The sequence below is a fragment of the Anguilla rostrata genome, chromosome 17, assembly GCF_018555375.3.
Source record: "Anguilla rostrata isolate EN2019 chromosome 17, ASM1855537v3, whole genome shotgun sequence".
Classification (NCBI taxonomy): domain Eukaryota; kingdom Metazoa; phylum Chordata; class Actinopteri; order Anguilliformes; family Anguillidae; genus Anguilla; species Anguilla rostrata.
In genome coordinates this window covers 7,129,355-7,152,653 of record NC_057949.1, presented here as the reverse complement: position 1 = coordinate 7,152,653, position 23,299 = coordinate 7,129,355, and the positions used below count along the sequence as shown (strand labels likewise).

The 23,299-nt window shown below is 45.3% G+C and overlaps 3 protein-coding genes across 4 annotated transcripts; 2 read left to right on the top strand and 1 right to left on the bottom strand.

Moving 5' to 3' along the window:
- Positions 1 to 2,204: 2,204 nt before the first annotated feature.
- LOC135244023 (sarcoplasmic reticulum histidine-rich calcium-binding protein) lies at positions 2,205 to 8,523 on the top strand. The gene is given in 8 exon segments (XM_064316222.1): positions 2,205 to 2,814; positions 2,878 to 2,912; positions 2,965 to 3,523; positions 5,779 to 5,936; positions 6,027 to 6,095; positions 7,069 to 7,123; positions 7,494 to 7,530; positions 8,177 to 8,523. Coding segments are annotated over 8 exon segments (1,083 nt in total). The 5' UTR covers positions 2,205 to 2,678; the 3' UTR covers positions 8,211 to 8,523.
- Positions 8,524 to 11,770: 3,247 nt separating this feature from the next.
- nosip (nitric oxide synthase interacting protein) lies at positions 11,771 to 16,758 on the top strand. Its single transcript, XM_064316202.1, has 9 exons — positions 11,771 to 12,087; positions 12,396 to 12,501; positions 13,147 to 13,228; positions 13,484 to 13,619; positions 14,193 to 14,377; positions 15,150 to 15,266; positions 15,673 to 15,743; positions 16,170 to 16,278; positions 16,372 to 16,758. The coding sequence occupies exons 1-9, from the start codon at positions 12,018 to 12,020 to the stop codon at positions 16,441 to 16,443; spliced, it is 948 nt and encodes a 315-aa protein (XP_064172272.1). The 5' UTR covers positions 11,771 to 12,017; the 3' UTR covers positions 16,444 to 16,758.
- On the bottom strand, positions 16,750 to 21,933 carry rcn3 (reticulocalbin 3, EF-hand calcium binding domain). Of its 2 annotated transcripts, none has more exons than XM_064316189.1 (8): positions 21,806 to 21,933; positions 21,167 to 21,394; positions 19,838 to 20,031; positions 19,149 to 19,321; positions 18,904 to 18,964; positions 18,453 to 18,544; positions 18,120 to 18,227; positions 16,750 to 16,956 (listed from the first exon to the last, which is right to left on the bottom strand). In XM_064316189.1, exons 1-8 carry the CDS (start codon positions 21,823 to 21,825, stop codon positions 16,849 to 16,851), a joined length of 984 nt encoding a protein of 327 aa, XP_064172259.1. In that variant the 5' UTR covers positions 21,826 to 21,933; the 3' UTR covers positions 16,750 to 16,848. The 2 variants fall into 2 exon arrangements, with proteins under 2 accessions (XP_064172259.1, XP_064172258.1); XM_064316188.1 differs by lacking the exon at positions 16,750 to 16,956 and adding an exon at positions 17,031 to 17,700.
- Positions 21,934 to 23,299: the final 1,366 nt, after the last annotated feature.

Genomic DNA, 23,299 nt, shown 5'->3' with positions numbered 1-23,299 from the left:
CCCCCCGAGGAGTCTTGCCAGTGAAATCCATCTGAACTGAATCGAGAGAGAGAGAAATAGTTTGGTGCCATGTGTCCAGGCATCTCTAGTTTCAGCTACACTGCAGTCTCTCTCTCTCTCTCTCTCTCTCTTTCCTTCCCATCTTCTCGCTCTCTCTCTCTCTCTCTCTCTCTTTCCCAGACACGAGCATAAATCCACCATCAAATTCAAATTTAAATTTTTGTCTGAGAAGACAAATCAAAGCGAAGATATAATATGTGTGGTACAAGTTTGGGGGGGAAATAAGCGTGAAAGAACTGTGATTTCAACAAGTGTTTCGCACGGAATTGGGAGTATTTAGAGAATAGATATCTTTGCGGCAATGTGTGGGTTGATTTGGTTTAAAAAGGAGAAGAGAAACGTGTCTTTGATGGGGAGAGGTTTTTTGTGTGTTTTTGAAACAAACTCTCTGCTCTATGCCTACCACACTATGGGGTTTTGCACTGTAGCAACATTGTGGAAACAGTAAAATGTATAATGGTTGAGGAACTGGACTTGTGAAGGAGAGGTCGTGGGTTCGAACCCCAGACTCTGCTCTTGCGTCTGATTAAAAGTGACCGCTAAATCCTTAAGGGCACGTGAGTACTGCAGCTCTGGCATAACGAGGGAGAATGAAGGGAGCAGAAGGAAGAGGAGAGGAGGAAAGACGGAAAGCGAGCGCAGCGGCTGGTGTTGCAGAAATGGCGTGAGCGTGAGAGAGGGCTGCAGGCGGAGGAGAGAGGGGAATGGAGGGAGTGGGCGAGGGAGCGGCTCAGTACAGTGAGAGAGAGCCCCAGCACAGGTCACATTACACTGACTCTGGGAGAGAGAGAGCCTTTAAATAGAGCTCCTGTCTGCCCCAGCCCTCACTCTCTGCTATTTTGGCAATGTGCTTCGGGAGTGGGGGGGGAGGGGCGTGTAGAGAGCGAGGGGGTAGGAGTATGGGGGTGGGGGTGGGTTGGGTGTCAAGGCTGAAATGGTCAGGGTCAATGCTTCCCAACGAAAGTGCGTGTGTGTGCGTGGTGCGCGTGTGTGTGTGCGTGTGTGTGTGTGTGCGCGTGCATGCGTGCGTACGTGCGTGTGGGTGTGTGTGTGTGCGTGTGTGCGTGCGTGTGTGTGTGTGTGTGTGTGTGTGGGCACTGTTCGTGCCCATGTCAGGCCATGCCAGTCTCTGTGACCAGGTTATTGGTGTAAGTGAGTCAGTGTGTAAAGGCAGTGACCTCTGACTGGGGGCAGTATAAGAAGGGAGGCCCATATTTTTATAGAGTCACTCCCTGCCAATCAAAGTAAAACTGGCACTGGAATAGACAAACCTCTAATCCCAGTTCTGCTTACGGGCCTGTGCCAATGGCCAGAGTCAACTCTGCTCCAGAACCTGAGCCAGCAGGTGTGTGTGTGTATGTGTGTGGCTGTATGTGTGTGTGTGCATGTGTGTGTGTGTGTATGTCTGTGTGTGCACATGCACGTGCATGCAAGTGCTTGAGTGTGTGTGCAAGTGCTTGTGTGAGTGTGCGTGAATTTGTGTGCGTTTGTGTGCATCAGCGTGTGTATGAGTTCATCTGTGTGTACATGACTGCATGTTTGAGTGTGTGAGAAAGTGTGCGTGTGAGAGTGAGAGAGAGTGTGTGATGACTGTGTATGTGTGTGTGTGTGAGAGGGTGTGTTCAGTATGTGTGTATGTGTGAGTGTGTATGTGTGTTAAGTGTGTGTGTGTGGTAGTCTGTCTGTGAGTGTGTGTTTGACAGAGAGAGCGAACCCATGTCCATGTGGAACCCACTGCTGGCTATGTGCGTGAGCTCTTCTCTCTCTCCGTTTCAAATAAGGCCTTTGAGAATGTTTCCGTCACTCGTGTCGCTGGGCCTGCTCAATTTAGCCTCTCTGGCCTCTCCCCTCTTCCTCTCCCTCCTCCCCTCTGCTCAATATATGGTCATCCTTGCCTCTCTCTCTCTCTCTCTCCCTCTCTTGCCCCATCTCCAAACTTAAACCTGGACATTTGATGACGGCACAAAAGCAAGAAACATGGGCTACTTACCACCCCCCCCCCCCCCTCCGTCTTATTTGCCCATCTTTCCCCCCGATTGGGTTAAGGGCAGTATGAGCCCGGTTACTAACATGTGGCCCTGTCAGTCACCCAAACCACCCCCCCTTCCTTCTCATCTTACTCCAGTTTTTCTCTTTACTGTCCGTCTCATATTAGTCAGGTCCGGGTCTCGGTCACTGGCCAGTCACCATTGGCTCTCTTATATTGCCTTTTCTTTCTTCTTGAATCCCAGTCATTTTTCATTTTGGGATAAGAGGGAACACTTTTTTTAGGGGTGCTCATTTCATATTTTCCAGGAAACAGGAAGTATAATTTCCTTTGGATTGTGTCCACTTTATACTGCAGGAAAGAAGGGTCATAAGTCTGGACTAACTTTTCTGGAGTATTCATATTCTAGGAATATTTTACATTAGTGCATTTCAATATAAATTTCCCCAGGATATATCCTGGAAATTTTCTTGTCTGGCTAAGACCAGAAAAATAATTACACCTCTGGTGTAAGTGTTTTCTTAAGTTGTGCACGTGCTGGACGTTTGCACTGTGGGTGGATTTTGATTTTGAGGGTCTATTCCCAGAGAGATTTCTGCTGTCTCTCTGTCTGTCTGCACTTTGATCCAACATGGCCGCCTTTAAAAGCTGGCTGGTGGCGCTGCTGCTGGCTTTGCTCTGCTCCTTCCACACCCCCCTCGCACCTGGCGCCAAGGCTCTGGAAATGGCTCACGATGAAGACCACCAAGACGATGATGGGGAAGCTGGCATGTGGGGACAGTGAGATAGATGACGAGATGATGAGACGATGATGAGATGAGCGACGTGAGATGACGATGATGATGACGATGACGATGAGATGACGATGATGATGACGATGATGACATGATGAGATGAACGATGAGATGCGATGAGACGATGACGATGATGACGATGATCGATGATGATGATGACGACGATGATGATGACGATGAGATGACGATGACGATGACGATGACGACGATGACGATGACGACGATGATGACGATGATGATGATGACGATGATGACGACGATGATGACGACGATGACGACGATGACGACGATGACGACGATGATGACGACGATGATGATGACGACGATGATGATGACGACGACGATGATGATGACGACGATGATGACGATGACGATGATGATGATGATGATGACGACGATGATGATGATGACGACGACGATGACGACGACGACGATGATGATGACGATGACGACGACGATGACGACGACGATGACGACGACGATGACGATGATGATGATGATGACGATGATGATGATGATGACGATGATGATGATGACGATGATGATGACGACGACGATGATGACGACGATGATGACGATGACGATGACGATGATGATGACGATGATGATGACGATGATGATGACGACGATGATGATGACGATGATGATGATGACGATGATGATGATGACGACGACAAAGCAGGTAATTAAAATGGCTTGTTAAAATATTGCTTCCCTGTCCTACTGTCCTGTTCTGTAGTCCATCTTCCTCTCATTTCATTACTGGATCCATTACTTCCCTCTCTCTCCCTGTTCTCAACTATTTGGAGAATAACTCAGAGGAAGGAGAGGGGAGGGGTTACGTTACTGTATATCCAGTCACCCTCTTTCCTCTCGCCCTCTTTCCTCAGATTAATTCAGCCAATAGCAAGGCTCAGTGGAGTCTCTTCCTTCTCCCTGTCCCCCATTCTGGCTCTTTCTCCCTGTCCCCCATTCTGGCTCTTTCTCCCTGTCCCCTATTCTGGCTCTTTCTCCATGTCCCTGATGCTCTTTGTATTTTTTCTCTATGAAATAGAAAATTGAGCTCTTTGGAGTTTGAATTGCTGCTCCCGGAAATGTTGAAGTCCTACGTGTATGTGAACACGGGATTGCAATGGCCACTAAGAGAGAGGCGATCGCCATAACAGTTCTGAATGGGATGATTGATGTGTTTAGATTAAATGTTTGGTTTGTGATTTTTTAATATATTTTTTTTTATTTTTTAAGAATGGTTTCTGTTGTTACCCTCCGTTGTGTTATCCTGTGAAACGGAAAGAAAGAGGCTGCGAGCAGTGGTAGGGGCAGAGAGATACGGGAGGTTTAGGAGCAGGGGATTATGGGAAAGCTGAATTCAGTAACAACTGCGGTTTGTCTCCCTTTCTCCACACCGCTCCTAGACTCTTTCTTTCCCAGTCATAAGGGTCATGTTATTGTATGTTGCCTGACCACAGTTTAATGTACAACCTGTCTGTGTCGTTCTATTGAAATGCATGTGTGCATTTTTTATTGGGCTTATTAAGTTTTTATCAATGTACAGCATTTTAAAGAGCAGCAAGTGATCCTCTCTTTATTGATCTCTTTATAATTTAAAATCCAATCATACAATGATCAAATAATTAACAATGACGCCTCCTACACAGTCTAGGTGGCAAGTTTGTGTAGAAGGTAAAAGCAGTTCTTTTAAACGGTTATGTTATAAATCATGAATGAGAGAACAGGCCTATGCTCCAGATGGCTCAATTACACATTGTGTCATACAGTACAGCACTGAACTGGTATGTTTTAGTTCCAGTTTATCTCTGTAATTTATTGTGCTGAGCTGTCTAATTGTTGTAGTTTTTTGTTCTCTCTACCACTTGTCATATATGATTTCAACATATGATATGTCTCTTACTTAAGGCAACAGGAGAGAGACATTTTGAAACACTTAAGCTCTCTGCATCTTTAAAAGACCTAGCGAAAAATGTCAGTGTGTATTCAAATTTCAAGTGGTGACATGTCTTAAAGGTTAAGCTATGAGGCTGTGAGACATGGATGTTAAAATCGTGGAGTGATGTTAATATTGCTGCTTTTCTGAGCCAACTGCGTTTCTGTGGTCATGGGGTGTTTGGGGTTCATGTGGTGTATGTTTTTTTTCTCTCTCTCTCTCTCTCTCTCTCTCTGTCAATTCATCATTTAAACATGATGATCGTCAAAAGAATCTGACGCAATTTAACCTTCTTTCGACAACGGAATAAATTAAATGATCACAAGTCGATGCGCATGGAATTATTTCATTTTGCTCGTGTTTGAAGTCCTGTCGTTGCATGGTTTATTCAAAGAGCAGAAAACACTCAGTCACATCAAAGGCTGAAACCCAAGAGGAAATTAAAATCCAAGCTGGGCAGCCCCATGCAGAAAGACTTTTCAGCTATAATCCAAGAGACCTTTTGTCGTAATTGTCACCTTTTGACATAATTTAGTTTAATTTAATTTGTTCCGACTTGCATTTGTATGTGTGTATTTGCATATGTGAAATTGTGTGAGAGTGTATGTGTATGCCTATCTGTGGATGCAGGCATGTATGTGTGTGTGTGTGTGTGTGTGTGTGTGTGCCTGCGTGCATGTGAGTTTGAGTAAATATAGGTATGTGTGTGTCTGCAAATACATACAGTATATATGTGTGTGTGTGTGTGTGTAATGCATGTACAGTGCAAAAGTATACAGGTGCGAGTGTCTAGCACAGATGAATAAGTGGTTTGCATTTATTTTCTCTCTGCTTCTACAGTGAACCAAGCAAATGCATATGTCACAGGCCACAGTTCAGTTCATATGTTGCAGACCATATGCTCATATATACAGTGTAATGTTCATATTTGTTCATATCAACATCAATTCATCAGACATACGCAGACAGAAAAGATTAACCTTTCTTTCCAGACGATGATGATGATGACGATGACGATGATGATGACGATGATGACGACGATGATGACGACGACGATGATGACGACGACGACGATGATGATGACGATGATGATGATGACGAAGATGGCTATCATGCAGGGTCGCTCTGTGAATACTGTGCTTTCTGTGAGGTAAAGGCTGTGGTAATCTTATAGAGAAGCGGCGTTGAGCGGAGAAGGTGGGAGGTGCTGACAGCTCTCTGTTTCCCTCCTCCCCTCTAGCACTGCGACAGCTGTGACAAGTGCCCGTGCGAAGAGGGAGACAAGTCCGAACACTGTGAACACTGTCAGGTGAGTCCCCGTCCTCTCTCACAGTCAGAGGAACCCAATGAGAGAGCAGGACTAAACCAGCACAGCCAATGGGAGAGCAGGACTAAACCAGCACAGCCAATGGGAGAACAGGATAAACCAGCATAGCCAATAGGAGAGCAGGACAAAACCAGCAGAGCCACTGGGAGAGCAAGACTTAACCAGCATAGCCAATAAGCGAGCAGGTCAAAACCAGCACAGCCAATAGGACAGCAGGACTAAATCAGCACAGCCAATAGGAGAGCAGGAAGGTCTAAACCAGCACAGCCAATGGGAGAGCAGGATCCAAGGCCAAGCCCTAAGGGCAGCTGCTGTTAGTTTTGTAAATGTTTTATCCTGGCTGTTGGTGGCTACTTCGGTTAAGGCACCAGCACATGATGGTGCGTGGATGAGGCTCACGGTCTCCGATTGAATCCAGTGCCATGGCTGGTAGCTCCATAGGCACCATGCAATTGGCGATTGCTTCGCCCAGGTTGTGGAAGGGTTCAGCCGGTTAAGGGTCCACGTTTCATTGCTCTCTAGTGATCCCTGCTGGTCAATCTGGCACTGTGGGCTCCATGTTAAAGCTGCATACGAAAGGTCTTTTTCCGACAGCACTCTACGCTAGCTTAGCTGTAGTCTGTTAAGAGTTGATTTACACTGAACAGTGTGCAAAAGTAGATATGCCGTGTCATCTGTAAAGGTTTAACCCCTGAACTCCTCTCACATGCCATTTCCCAAACATGCCTTTGAGCTCCATGGAGCAAACCACATTCTCCAATACTATTCATCTTTAACGTCAGGACATTATAATTCACTTGATGGCCTTTCAAGAGGCCCTTTCTATTCTAGCATTTATCTAACTGGAACAAATTTACCATGGGGCCATTCTGAAACTACAGTTCTGTATGGATAGTGAACGGTGTGTTACCTACCAAGTTTTTAAATTTATTTTTCTGCTGTCTTTGTTTTCTAGGAGTGTAAATTCTGCTACGTCTGCCCTGTAATATGTGAGACCGTCTGCAAACCTGGTAAGGGAATGAGAAGGGGCCGATCGGCGGGGGCGTATAACGGGCAGACAGGGCGATTGTAAATGAGATCCTTAACCTGCATTGCTTCAGAATTTATCCTGAATAAATGCACACAATGAAAAAATAAAAAATACACCAAGCTGCGGAAGCGCTATGGGTAAGAGCGCCTGTCAAATGGCGGCATTGTACATAGCGCATTTTCCAACTGTTCGCGCTCATATTTCCACAGAGAAGCATGAGAAATGCATGTACATTTAGATGAAAATGTATGGTGTTATAATTTTACGGTAGTATAGAAAGTGCAACACATACGGTACATGTCTCTGTGAAAATACGTGACACGCCTGACAGACTGATGTTGTTATTTCAGGTGGATTTGTTGATGCTGTTTCTGGATCAATCTACAAGTAAGGATGCTGTAACGCTGTTGCGGGCTACATTTCATTTTACATTTACACATATTTGCATTGAATATGTAATGTGGGCATTTCCAAAACAATATATACATATTTTTTACATTTATTTTTCAATGAAAAGCGTTTGGACTTAGTGCAAGGATGAGGCCCACAGTACTGAATGTGATCCTGTGTCCGTAGCCACTGGGGCTCAGAGTCCTGTGAGGTGATGCGTAATCTCTGGGTGTGTTACATCACCCAGGGAAGGAGGGTTTTTGTCACTAGGCTATACCCTGGCTCACTGTGCAACAGCGACCCCTTGTGGTCCGCTGGATGTTTGCAGTCTGCCTGCACCAGCTGTGCGAGGTGTGGTTCTCCAGCATGGTGACTGCATAGCCCAGTTGGGGGAGTACAGCGTAAAAGGAAGTTAGCTGCATACACTTTGGAGGACAATATTATTACTCTGCCCTCCTCAAGCCTGATGATGGATGTTACAAATGCAGGCCTAAAAACACCACTAGGATTTGGGAATTTTTTTGGGAAAATAGTAAAACAAAGGATAAAAAGTTGTTAAAAAACATTTTTATTAATTTTATTCATACACGTACTGTGGTGTGCTGCCAGTAACTTGTTAACTCTTCCTTATGTGTTTCTGCAGGACAATAGCTAGTGTCTTTGGGCGTGGACACTAAGCCCCTGTCGCCACCATGTGGCTGAGGAAGGCGCTGCAACAAACGGGATTTTCTTATTACTTTGATTATTATTTTGATTATCTATAAGTTATTTTTCTGTTGCTTTATAGATTTGAAAACATCACACAAATGCACACCAATGAACACATTAAAGAGAGTAATTAAAAGTGAAGTAAAACTAATTATTTATTTATTGTTTAAGGAAAGGTTCTAAGGAGAGTCCCAAGAAACAGGAATTCTTTATAAATTTAATAATATTGTTGGTCTGATGGAAGGAATACATATGGCAATAAAATATTAGGGACATTTTAAATGTTTGTGCTGCAGCATTTCATTTTAGTGTCTTCTACCTTTCTTGTCTTTTATAGGTTTCCTCAGAAAATACTAAAATAAATAAATAAACAAGTAAATAAATAAATAAGATAGATATAAATGCAAAAAACAGAGGCACACAATACTATCTGCTGATCGAAAGCAGTAAACACAATGAAGTCACTCAGTAACATAATGGATACTGCTGGGTAGCTCATTCTGGGCCTTGTTTCATGAAGCAGGATTACTGAGTTAGCTGGATAACTATGCTGAGTAAAACCATGAAGCAGGATTACTGAGTTAGCTGGATAACTATGCTGAGTAAAACCATGAAGCAGGATTACTGAGTTAGCTGGATAACTATGCTGAGTAAAACCATGAAGCAGGATTACTGAGTTAGCTGGATAACTATGCTGAGTAAAACCATGAAGCAGGATTACTGAGTTAGCTGGATAACTATGCTGAGTAAAACCATGAAGCAGGATTACTGAGTTAGCTGGATAACTATGCTGAGTAAAACCATGAAGTAGGATTACTGAGTTAGCTGGATAACTGCACTGAGTAAAACCCGGACCAGCTCATTTCACTCCAGTCCAAGTTCCAGATTTGGGGTGTTTCCAGGTTTTACTTAGTGCAGATATCTAGATAACTCCTGTAATGGGTGCTTTAAAAAAATACATTCCAGTGAAATGGATTGCAAAGCAAAATGGGCTGTAGAGCCACTCAGTGATGGGAGGGCTAGTGCTGGCTGGGGTGATGATGTCACACTGTGCTCTAGTGACACCTGCTGGCCGCTCGGGTGTCTGCAGCGCTGCCTGTTGAGTCTTGCTCAGACTCCGCTCTGCCTGAACCTGTCTTACAGCCTGCGGTGGGATAAGAACTAGCAGCTGACATGATGTGCTTTGGGGAAGAACACAGGCTCTCTTGAATCGATAGTGGATGTTTCAGGAATGAGAGCAGATGTTTAAATGACTGGGCATTCTACATTGGGGAGAATATATAAATTATATTGTTAATGTTATATTAGACAAACATAATTCTCACACGGTTTCTTACTATTTTTAATTTTAATTAATTCTGATTATAACCTGGTGATCTGGCACACAATGAACTAGATGGCCATATAAAATTACAGATTAAAAATAATGTAAAGTTGGCACACACACAGGAAACACAAATTAATAAGGTGACAGGCGTTACTTTATCAGAGGCAGTGAGGTAGGGGGAGGCTAAGAGGAATGGACAGATCAGGGAGAGGCTACAGGAGTGCAGTGGACAGATTCAGGAGAGCTAAGAGGCAGTGGACAGATTCAGGGAGAGGCTACAGGAGGTGCAATGGGACAGATTCAGGGGAGAGGCTACAGGAGGTGCAGTGGAAGAGATTCAGGGGAGAGGCTACAGGAGGTGCAATGGGACAGATTCAGGGGAGAGGCTACAGGAGGTGCAGTGGCTGGGGCAGAGACAGCCTGAACTGAGCCTACCCTCCCATAAAAGGGTGAGATAACAGATGTGCCAGTGCTCTCACATCTGAGAGACTTCTGCCATTCATTGCTAGAGCAAGCAATGAACAGGAAGTCGTCAAACAAAGTACTTCCTGAGGGCGTACATGGTCACTCAGTATGGTAGGGGTGTCAGCCTGGCTGGATGAACCTATGGCTGAGGATTATTATTATTCTTAACTCTTACACCGGTAGCTCATCCACATCGGTCACTGGAGAGAAGAGGGTGTGAGTCAGGTGATCAAACAAAGGAGGTTCACCAGCCATACTGCCATTACAATGATCTGCAAGGAAATCACATACATGCAACAATTAATACAGAATCTGCAGGTATTCAACACAAAATGCATCACATCATCTCATTGCATATCTCACAATCAATATTTGGATGTTTTCTTCCATGAATTTCAGTTATAAATTGCTTTTTTTCAGGAAATCATTATTCGAAGCAATTTTGCCTTTATAAACACCAAGTACCTTTAAGAGACAAATATGTATTGTTTCACAAGGTCTGAGTTTTTGGGAAATGTAACTGTTTCCTGTTAAATGCAATTTGAAGAGGAATGTCACAATCTGTGTAACTTATTACAATGTACTTATTAGTACTAAAGGGCTTAAAATTTCCAGTCAATACAATTATTTCTATAATGTTATGAAGCAGACATGACCTGTCTGCTATTTCTATAACATTATGAAGCAGACATGACCTGTCTGCTATTTCTATAACATTATGAAGCGGACCTGTTTCTGCCGCAGTGGTAGGAGGTAGGTGTTGGCTGGCAGGGATCACAACATCTCTGAGGAACTAAGGTTCCTGCCACTCCGGAGGTCGATGGAGCATTTCAGTGCCATGTCTTCCTCTACAATTTTATATGACATCCAAATGAAACAGTACAAGCTAAGGAACACTGGTACACACCAGTAGAAGCTAAGCAACCCAGACACCAGTTCACTGAATGTGGATTATTATGCTGACATTGTTTCCCACCTGTGGGATCTCAGGAGTGGAATGAGGTGAGTTTGTGCTGAAATGAATGATGGGGGTTCAGTAACTAGATTGCCCTGGAGCAGGCCTTTATGACTCCAGTGTCTCTGACGGGACTGATTTAGGAATTGTGCCTGCTGTAGCTTGCCGAAACCACACCCTGAGCTGTCTCAGGGCATCGTAGAGACATGTGATCTCCTTTGAGACAGAGGGGTCCACTCCACCACCCCCGAAATGAAACACCTAGGTGGTGGATGCAGGCAATGACCTGTCCTTAAAGACCAAAGACGTGGTGTCTTTTGACTCACAGATGAACTAGAATACAACCATGAAGACACTAAGGTCATTTATTCTTTAGAATATAATTTAACAGAATAGATTAACTGTAGGCTTTTTATCACTCTGAAATGAACGTTTGCTTGCAAATAAATTTCACTTATTCTGAATAACCAATAACAATGTTGGTCATAGAATATAATCTAAAAGTCGCTATTGTTGAGAGAGAAAGTGATTTTAACGGATGAATGGCTGTTGAAGGAAGCAAAAAAAAAATCAATCTTGTTTTGTGCATGCGTTTCATTTTATGACACTCCGGTCGGATAAACGTACACGTACTGAATTTTAGTTTTTGACTATCGATACTTTGCAAACGTAGAAAAATAACTTAAATGTCGATTGGAGGATCTGAAAAGACTCCACCACTGAACTGTACAAGATGTAGTTCATCTATGGTCTCTATGGTCACCGACATACTGAACCGGATATAGAAGGTTCACAAACGGAAGTTAGTGTGTTGTGGAAGTGGTTTAGGTAACATGTTGTAGATTAATCTTCGTCTTATAATTGTTTGATTGGTATTACTTTGAAATATATTAAACTCCATCGTGAAGTATTCGAAAGTTAATTTTAGCTGGCTAATTTAGCAAGTTAAAGTGCCGGTGGGTGTTACACTGAATTCGTTTGCGTGTTTATTTACTCCGTATTTAGTTCTCCCGGATAGACGATAAAACTATGACACGACATGGCAAAAACTGCACGGCTGGAGCCGTGTACACGTATCATGAGAAAAAGAAAGATACAGGTGAGTTTTTGTTTCCACTTTCGCCAGTTAGCCGACTAACTGGCATTAACCGGCACGTATTTATCCTGCACAAGCTAGCAAGCTAGTTAACCTATGTTACATTTTGCCTGGGGTTTATTATCGTAACCTACTGTGTAAACTGTTTGGTCGAGTTTATTCGACTGACGTTAGGTTATATTTGGCGATGCTTCTTTTTAACTATAGGTATTATTATTATTATTATGTGTTAACTACAATCAGTCCGTTTTCATATTGTGCACGTGACATGAGGGCTTCTGTTTTGAATTCTCATCTCCCTGTTCTTATAGCGGCCTCTGGATACGGCACACAAAGCGTGCGGTTGGGGAAGGACGCTATAAAGGACTTCGACTGCTGCTGTCTGTCTCTCCAGCCCTGCAGGGATCCTGTCGTTACGTCAGTCACGTTCCAATACGGTCATGCACTCAGATCTGCATCGTTACCAAAGAGATTCGATGCTCTTTGTCGTTACGCTGTTTAGACCAGTAATATTCGAAACCGCTTAAGTACATGACCAATATAGCCTATACATGGACAATTAGCAATCACTACAATAACATAACCAGAACAGGCCATTCAGCCCAACAATGGTCACCATTTTCGTTATTAATTTGTGCCTAGTGCTCTGATAATTGTTCCTAGTGCTCTGATTTATCAAACAAAAATAATATTTCTGAATCCTTTTGAGAGTTAGAGTATGCAATGGCCTGACGGGACATTTGTGTAATTGTGATGGAATCATTACGTCTTGTGTTCTGCTTGGTTTGTTTGTTTGCTCTCAAAACTGAGCTTTGCGAATTGTGTTTAGAATATTAATACGCTAAATTAATGTTTGGAGGTATATGCAGTGATATATTCTGCGTTTTTCTAAATGTTGCAGAGTTCATATGAGTGTCTGTGGGATGAAATGTGCTGTGTACAGACCTTCAGATATAACACTGAACTTTTTACTGTTTGCTGATGGTGAGGCAACTGCTCATGGGTGTTTTTGTTTTGTTTGTTTTTTTTGTGTTGTTGGTTGCGCTCATTTTGTGTGTTCAGTGCGGATGGCTACTTGTATGAAAAAGAGGCCATTCTGGAGTACATCCTTCACCAGAAAGTGGAAATCGCCAGAAAAATGAAGGTTTGTCTGACCAGCTGCTCCCTCTGTGTGTCTGTCTGCTCCGTGTGGAAAACATTCATCAGTCATTATATAGAAAACCCTCTGCCATGTATCCGACACCTCTCTCTCTCTCCCTCTCTCCCTTTCTCTCTCTCTCTCTCTGTGTCTCCCTCTCTCTGTCCCTCCCCTCCTTCTCTCCCTTTCTCTCTCCCTCTATCCCCCCTCTCTCTCTCCCTCCCACTCCTCCCTCCCTCTCTCTCTCGCTCTCTCTCTCAGGCTTATGAGAAGCAGAAACGAGCTCAGAAGAGCGACAGCCAGTTGGAATCCACCTCCGGCGAGAGAGAGAGGGTGGAGAAATTCAAGAAGAGAGAGAACAGCATCGTCTCCAAGCCCATCAACCCCTTCACTGCAGGTACGGGGGGGATGAAGTAGAAAGAGAGAGTGGGGCAGTGACAGGTCACAGGTACTGGAATTGGGGCACTCGTGGGTATATAGAGTAGGCACATTCACTGAGGGTCTTTAGATGACCAGAGAGGATGGCCATTATAACTTGGTCATCTCTGCGGCATTTCTAAATCGGTGCAGATAAAAGTTGTGTCGCGCAGTATTGGCACTGACTCTGCCACTCCCCCACAGAGTCGAACTGACTTTGTACCTCGTCCAATAGTAGCCTGCCATGGCCGCGCTGTCGACAGCGATAAACTCGCACACTTTCTGGAACATAACCAACAGTTTCCAACCAGTCATGTGAACCTGGGGAAGGTGAGTGAAAGGTGAATGCAGTGGGTTAAAGGTGAATGCAGTGGCTTAAAATGGAAAAGGCTGTGTTTAGAGTCAGCCCAGTCTAAGCCGGCCGGTCTCTGTTGTGTCTCAAGTGCTGTACGGTAAGCGCCCGGCCAATAGGGCGACGGCCCGAAGGTCTGTCCGGATCCGTGCGTCCGGGTTCCCAGGCCGTCTCCAGGGTAACGCTCGGTCTCGCCCGCAGCTACGTCCCGGGATTCGGAGGGCAAGAGCGGTTCGGTCGGGCCGGCCTCTGGCTCCAGCGCCGCTTCTTCCTCCGCCGGGTCCAGCTCCGGCTCCGGCTCCAGCTCCAGCTCCACTTCCGCCCTCCCCAGCTTCTGGATCCCCAGCCTGACCCCCGAGGCCAAGCCCACCATATTAAAGAAGCCCGTGAGTCCCTCTCCCCTTCCCTTTCTCCATCCCGTCTCCTTCCCTCTCCTCTTCCCTCTCTCCATCCCATCTCCTTCCCTCTCTCCATCCATCTCTCCTTCCCATATTCTTCCCTCTCTCCTTCCCTCTCTCTTTCCCTCTCCCCTTCCTGTCTCTGTGGGTCTGCAGCACCTCTGCGCGTGCGTTTCCTGCGCAGTTTGGAATGGGTGGTCGTGCGCGCTGCAGCGCGACCTCGTCGTGACTTCTGCTGCCGTGTCAGTAGTGTCACTAATAGTGTCACTATCACAAGTTCCCTGCGCATATCTTTACCATCTTCTGACCCAAAATGGCATTACATTACATTTATTTGGCAGACGCTTTTATCCAAAGCGACGTACAAAAAAGTGCATTTCATGGTCATGGACAGCTACAAAACACATGACGAGCGCCTTTCACTGAGAACAGTGGAGGGCTTGTGTGAAACAAGCCTTGTTTGTCTTTGATGTTATGGTGGATGGCAACAGTTGCCAAGCCGTGATTGGAGGATCAGGGAAAGAAGGCGGAGCTTTGCTAAAGGTCAGTTTGACCGAGGAGCTGGGTTCCATACTGGGAGAAAATGAGGGTCAAAGTAAAAAAAACAAAAATCAAAAATGTGTGATGTGGCTGTGGGAAGAGTCTGTTTGAGCAGTGCTGTGGGGCGGGGACTGACCTGCAGACCGAGCTGTTTGCTCACCGTCCCGCGAGAGAGTCACGGTTCACCCAGAGCGCCGTTATCTGTGACCCCCTGTCCCAGGTGAAGACCGTGCTCTGCCCCATGTCGGGGCGACCCCTGAAGATGAACGAGCTGATCTCGGTGCGCTTCACGCCTCTGGACCCCAGCCTGGACCGGGTGGCCCTGCTCACACGGCAGGTGGGTCTCAGCCCTCAGTCCTTGTGCTGGTACAGAGTGACATTTCAAAGAAGACACAATAATGGGCAGACATTGCTACATCGGCTACATGAGGGACCTTGATGTCTAAACCATGTGAAATGACCAAGTCTAGAGTATGGCCATGTTTATGAGTGGGGCCAAACACATGCTGAATACAATCAAAGGAGTTTAGTAGCCTTGTTACATCAACAGTTTTAGGATCTGCGGGGACGTTCATATGAATATTAAAATCTCCAGTGATTAAAACATGGTCAAAGTCTATCAAAATTCTGGAGAGCATGCATTTGCATTTATAAGCTGTGTCGTGTGCATTTAGCGTTAGCACTAGCCCTATGTTCTGTGTGAGATGGGTTCCTGTACAGAGCCTTCCTCTCCTGTGCTTCAGGACCGCTACGTGTGCGCAGTGACCAAAGACACCCTGGGCAACTCCCTGCCTTGTGCTGTCCTCAGGCCATCGTGAGTGTTTCCTGTTTTGTTTACTGCCACCGTCAACTTGACGACTCGTCTTTTGTTACATTTAGAATGTGAAGTTGTGTTAGAATGTAAAGAGACCACCACAATGTAGGTTACAAAAAAATGAAACTCATGACAAAAATAAAACAATTGGAACAATTTAAATATTTATTGAAGAGTTACCCATTGTAAAGGGGTCACTCTGCATAAATAGTAGTATATGGAATTGTAATATGTCTTGAAATGTTTCTTTTACATCGCTCAAAACTTGGGATACAATATTAATTAAAAACCCTGATAATTAGGAACTACTGGTCTAAGCAATGTTGGCTGAAACTGTACTGGTGTTTTTGGACACGTGAAGAATTGTTTGTGTCTCTGTGTGTTCCTGTGTAATGTGTGTGCTGCCGCGCACACCCCCTGTGGCAGCGGGGTTGTCGTGACGATGGAGTGCGTGGAGCGTCTGATACGGAAGGACATGACCGACCCGGTGACCGGGGACAAACTGACGGAGAGGGACATCATCCCGCTGCAGAGGGTGAGCGTCCGTCAGTCTGTCCGCGCGGCCAAGCCAAGCGCCCCTTCATTCTCTCTGACTTCCTGCTTCCTGTTTCCTGTCTCTGTTCTGCAGGGAGGAACAGGCTTCTCTGGCTCTGGAGTGGACCTGAGGGCGAAGGAGGCTCGTCCCGTCATGCAAGTGTGAGAGGGAGGGGGAGGGGGCGGGGTTAAACTGCGCTGGACTGTTTCTGTGTTTCTATGAACTATGGGGATTTTTTTTATACTGCAGACTATAGTGTTCAGAATAATGTAAGTGAATAATGTACTTGTGTGTATTTGTATGTCGTGTGCATGTGCACACACACAGTTACTCCTTGCACACTGGTCATTTAGTCACATTTTTATTTTAACAGACCCACAATCTCAAACACACACACGCGCACACACACACACACACATACACGGACGCTTGTACACGGATGTATAATAAATGGAAAAATAAACTACGATGTACACAAAACGTCTTTATTGTGAGAGAAAGTCGGGTGGTTTTCCCACGCGAGTGTTCCTGGTTTTGTACGGTGTTCACTTGGGGACAAAAGAGACCACGTCAGAACTCATCGTGGGGCTTTGTCATCAGGTTCCCATAGTCGGTTATGGAACTGCCCGACAGAAATTCCATTTTGTCCAAAATCTCTGAGAGCGAAAGTCGACCATCCTGAAAAGGATGGATGCAGAAAGAGGTAGGCTAGCTGGACCGTAGACCGCTGATACTAAACTGTTTTTTAAAAAAAATCTCATTGTTCTCCTAGCTTTGGTAATTCATCCCTCCCTCCACACGACTGCAGTGTATTGCAGTTTATTCCATTCTAGTCAGGGACCCCCAAAACCCCAGTCTGGCCTGCAGGAGCTGTTGGTAAATTGTGGTAAAGCCGTGTGTTGCTGTACGGTATAAATACGTGCTGTGTGGGGTTCAGTGCATTTTTTTGTGTATTGAAATGAGGCTCACTAGGGCTGTTGTATTGCTGTACTTAACACAGTACAGTACTAACATATTGGATGTGTGTATACTAATTACAGGATGAAGTATGGAATGTTTAAATTATGGTGAAGCTTTTGAAATAATACATTTTTAGCTTTTGACTATTATTATTATTATCTTACCCTAGAGTCATCTGTGGTGTGACGATGCTTTACCACAATTATGCCAATGCTACCGCTGCTTTTACAGTGCCTTTGCTCCCAAGACCCCTCTCCCCCAAACAAAAGCAATGCATTTGTTACATCTTGTCCACCCTCTCCAACCTGCACCACTTCTACCCCCGACTCCCCAAGCCCTTGCACTCAAACGTTATCAAAGCTCCTCGTGTCTCCTGGTGAGGTCTTCCCCATAATTGGTTGCCTGGCTTCCAACAAACATGTTCCAATTGGCCAGGATCTCCTCCTTGGTGAGTTTCTCGTTCTGCTCGGCCAATCACGGCGTAGAGGTGAAGGAAGAAAGCGCCACCCGCCACCATTCATTGCGAGCACAATCGAGCATCAGAGAGAGAGACGATTTAAAGAGTAATTATAATTAGAGGCCATTCAAATCAAACTGTTAATTTTCACACAGATCTTAAACTGTAATAATAACATTCATATATAACTTTAAATATATTTCATATATAACTATAAAAAGATTTGAATTGAAATTCTTGAATCAATTATGTAATCTGCGTGAAAGTGTGGAAAGGTCAGTACGGAGCAGCTACCATTCCTTACGGTACTCTGTCCTCAGTGGCCTCAGGCTTATATTTTTCCCTTATATTTAGGTGCTCACATCCCATAATGACACCGTAGGGTAAGAGAACACTGGGGAGAGGGAGGAGGGGGCAGCGGTACCTTGTCTCTGTCGGTCTCGTGAATGAGGTGCCTCGCCTCGTTGTCCGTGTGGTCGATCTCTCCAGGAAGGATCCATTTGGCCACTTCGGCAGCGTCCAGAACCCCGTCCTATCAGGACGAAGAAGAGAGGGCCGTGCCCGTTTAACCAGCCAATGAGGAGCAGAGCAACCGCGACGCAGGCTCGCACAGCGCAGTCCATTACAGTCAGTCACTGTCAATCACCATGAGGGAACCAAAACATGAGGAGGCCTTGAAACTGACAGAACCTACATATTAGAAATATGGTTTCAAAATGCCCTCAATACCACTGCAGATTTTCACAGTGACGCATACCTTGTTCAGGTCCCTGAAGTCCACAAACTGTTTTTTCTCGGTGGTCACCCACTCAGGCTCGGTCTCTCCATCTTCAGGCGAGAACATGTCACCTGCAGTCAGAAGCAGGTTACAGGGCATTATTGCAGATCGTCTTTAATGGCCAATCCATGCACTAGAACAGACCCTTAACAGATACCAGACCATAGAGCCAATCCATGCACTAGAACGGTGCCTTAGCAGATGTCAGACCATAGAGCCAATCCATGCACTAGAACAGTGCCTTAGCTGATACCAGACCATAGAGCCCATCCATGCACTAGAACAGTGCCGTAACAGATACCAGACTGTGGCGTTTATCCATGTACTGGAACAGAGCCTTAACAGATACCAGACCATAGAACCCCTCCATGCAATAGAAGAGTGCCTTAGCAGATACTAGAAGGTCGGGGGGGGGGTTTACTAGCCTTACCTATGTACTCTTCTAGGTTTATGAGCCCATCCCCATTCAGGTCAATGTCCTCTATTGTTTCCTGGAGACAGAAAAGAAGAGGAGGGGTTTGAAAAACGGCAGGTTGGAATCCAGTGTTCCTCAATGCATTCTCCCTGATGCAAGTCATTCATGCATGTTGTGTTTGTCATTATGGACCTCTGTGTCCAGCCAGTGTACATAGCTGGTATCAGCCAGACTGATATCGTTCCTTTCTGCCTGCTCACCTTCACAACCACGTCCTTCATATGGTCATACAGTTCAGGGTGTAGGAATGCTGTCATCTCCTCCTTGGTTGCCAGGCCGTCCGCGTTTCTGTCCGCGGTTTTAAATCTCCTCTCGTCCCTGGAGACCATGGACTTGTAGCTGGACTTCTCGTCACCGTCTCCAAACTTCTCATCTGAAGAAGGCGAGATTTTCATACATTCAGTGCCACTTTGACTGTAGGCTGCTCTACAGTGAGAAAATGTGTCTTAATCACGTGAGACAAGATATTGGCCAGTAACTAGCCCCCCCCCCCCCCCTTTACTGCACTACTGTGAATTGAGTCATACCCCCCCCCCCCCGACTCTCACACAGGAAGTAGCCATATCTCCCCCACTCTCACACAGGAAGTAGCCATACCTCCCCAACCTCATACAAGAAGTAGCCATATCCCCCCCCCCTCCACTCTCACACAGGAAGTAGCCATATCTACCACACTCTCCATAGGAAGTAGCCATATCCCCCCACTCTCACACAGGAAGTAGCCATATCTCCCCCCACCTCATAAAAGAAGTAGCCATACCCCCCCACTCTCACACAGGAAGTAGCCATATCCCCCCCATCACACAGGAAGTAGCCACCCCCTCTCCCACTGGAAGTAGCCACACACCCCCCTTCTCACACAGGAAGTAGCCACACACCCCGCTCTCACCCAGGAAGTAGCCATAGGTTTTGTTTTTGTACTCCCCCCAGGAGACCTGTCCGTCATTGTTGAGGTCGAACTCTTTCCACTGCTTGTCCACGTCCTCCTGGATGTATCTGTTCTGCCTGTGCTTGATCCACTGGTGCAGCTCCCCGTGGCTGATGTGCCCGTCGCGGTCCGTGTCGATGCGATCCACTATCTTCCTGCCGGAGGACAGAAGGGAAGGGTAAAACCAGCCGGCAGGACGTGGACACTGCTGGGCAGGAAGTGACACAACACTGCAACACCGTTCCACTGAAGAAGGAGGTAAACGGATTAATCATGGTCGACAGAAAGGCCGTAAGAGAGAATGAATGTTCTTGTGTTTGTGCTCTTCTGTCTGTATCTTTCTCATTAGTGGTTGACACGGTTGAGGGTGCAGTGCATGCTTCCAGAAGATCCTGTTCTGAAGGATCCAAAATTGCACAAGACGATAGAGATTATGACAGTCAGTTACATTACCATACAAACTTATAAAACAGCATAAATCTGGCTTCTTGTGCGGCACATCCAGCTAAAGCAGTGGTTGAGAGTGCTTGGATGGGCCCCATTGTCAGGAATTGTATGGTGACCATTCCACGGCCTCCCGTAGGGTGGGGTGTGGTTAGCTGTATCATTGAGGGATGGTTTCAGATGGAAGGGGGATTCCTCTTCATTGCACAGGGGCAAGTGTACCTGCAGTCTGCCCGTGTAGCAGGTGTAGTGCGGCTAGTTCGCTAGTGAAGCATGGCGAGATGCGGTAAAAACAAAGGCCCTCCTGGCAGGTTACCGTGACAACACCCTCTGGTGACACAATCCTCATTTCGCCTTTAGCTGACTGGTAAAGCGTTTGCCTATGAAGTGGATGAGTCAGACCGTCTGGTTCAAATCCCACCTCGGGCTCATTACATCACAGGCATTTAGCAGACGCTCTTATCCAGAGCGACTTACACAACGTTTACAAACATCCATTTACACAGCTGGATATATACTAAAGCAAAGCAGGTTAAGTACCTTGCTCAAGGGTACAACGGCAGTGTCCTACCTGGGAATCTAACCTGTGACCTTTCTGTTACAAGAACAGTTCCTCACCCATTATACTGCACTGCCGCAGAGTATAAACTCTTAACTCGTTACATCTGCATCAGCTGCGTAACAGCAGGCGTGCAGCACAGCTGCAGGACTGCAGAGCGCATGCTTGTTTTCCCTCAGTGGAGGAGAACTTTCAGTGGTGGGACAGGCTTTCACCTGTGATTGGCTGCTCCAAAATGGGGGTGGCGGTTAGAACACCGGAGATGTAAAAGATGACCTGTGATTTACCCCAGTTTTTCCTTGCTCTCCTCGGGAGTCAGCTGATCAAAGGTCTTAGCCTCTTCCTTTCCCAGGAAAGCCTCGTGGTCAAACTGGTAGCCCTGGGCGTCGTCATGGGGATGGTCGCTCAGGTCGCCGTGGTGATGCACACGTTTCTCTTGCGAGGGCACGGCAACCGCCACTGCCAGAAGCAGTGACACTGTCCCTAGCAACGGCATGAGCATCATTTTGCCTTTCCTGGATGAAGGATAACAAACACGACCGTAAAGCAGAACCAGTAAGAGGAGATCACTTAAAAAAACTATTTCTGAATGACTATAGACGTCACATTTATATATAGATAACTTGTTTTTAATTTTGTAATAAATATAGATAATACTGAAACATGGTGATGTACTATATTAATAAGTGTATGAGCAGTTTTTCGAACAAGTCCTGTTAAGCCAAAAAGCAAAAAAAAAAACATGTTGCAACATTGCAACCTCTTTGCATGCGTTTGGCAATACTTTTGCAAGCAGGTTTAACGCAATTTCTCCAGAACTAGCAAACTTCGTTTCAATGAAACAATCAAAGAATATTGTTTTAACTCCTGCCATATGTGTAATTTTATTAAGCAAAGGTAATTACATTTAGCAAAACAATACTTACCTATTTCCTCTCAAACACATTTCCAAGGGATCACTCTCTCGACTTTTCCCACAATACGCGTTGGTAGTCTCTTTAAATTATATGCCTGGAGGGGATGCAACCGATTCAACAGCGGACCAATTGAAAACCTGTCAATAGAGATGTTCACCAATGATTGCGAAGAAACAAGAAGACCTGAGTTGTGATTGGCTTTGAAGCGCCACGTTGACACGCGAATGAACGCTGAGCGTGGCGTAAGGGAAAGCACGAGACATCAGTACTGTAGTCTACACCTACTTTAACATCAGCCTGTTCAGGACACGTTTGCTGTAAATTAAACGGCTCAGAATTTGAAACAGAAGTACATTCAATTTTGAACTTTCTGACGTTTGATAACCCTTTATTGCTTTGTTCAGTTTATCTTCATGCATTTTATTGGGAAACGTTAATTTACCAGTGTACCAAAAACAGATATTAGTCTGATGCGCGCAGCAATGAATGGCCGTAAATAGTGCAGTAAAACATTAACCTCCTGAGACCCAGACCATGTTTTTATGTGTATTTTTATAGATCTCCTTGCTATTTGTAACTAGCAGCACTTGATAACTGTGGAACTACGCGATATCTTTGAACAGGTAATAGTTTTTGAAAAAAAATAAAAGTCCTCGTATGGACTTTCAAGCGGAAAATGTGTGCGCATAAACATTAAGCTGTGTTTCTATGAATCTACCGCTAGAGGGAAATATAAAATCATTGTTCTGTCGCGCTCATCGAAGTGAGCAAAGTTTGAGGCGGGAATCAAAGAGCGCTCGCGCAGTACTGGGCTTCACAGAATGTTAATGAATGGCAAACGTATTATTTCCCGTTTCTTCGAGTCTCAGCGTGGGAAACATCAAATACTGAAAAACATTGCGCACCACTGTCTTAAAACACCGTTATGACACCACACACTCTGAAACATATTCAAGCTCTCTATTGCTTTGTAATACCAAAACTCCACCATCATGCTGTCCCTGGCCTGGTCATACCGCTAGCTACCGTATCCACATCTTGTCTATCCTCTCCGCCAATGAGAGAGAGAGAGAGAGAGAGACAGAGAGAGAAAGAGAGAAAGAGTGAGAGATTTGTATTAATGATCTTGCCACAGTATTAGAGAACAGAAACATCCCTGGAGTTTGTGTCCTTTCATTTTAGGGTAATGAATAGCCATCTCTTTAATCCTTTATGTCTGCACATTTTTTTATGTACTATAAAGTGCATCTCAACAGTTGCTGGCAGTATCTGATTAATTAACGTTTCCATTGCGGGCCTCGATTAAAGGTAGGAGAGGATGTCAGGAGGTGAGATGAGGCCGCAGGGAAGAATAACGGACACAGGCACTCGTGAGGTGGGAAAATGATGTCATCATCTTTAGCCGACACCCGTACACATTGAGCTCCTCTACGGTTTAACCTGAGCACTCTGAGGCCTGTGTTCAGCCAGTCTCAGTGCTCAGGCTGTATCAGTGAGTCAGCA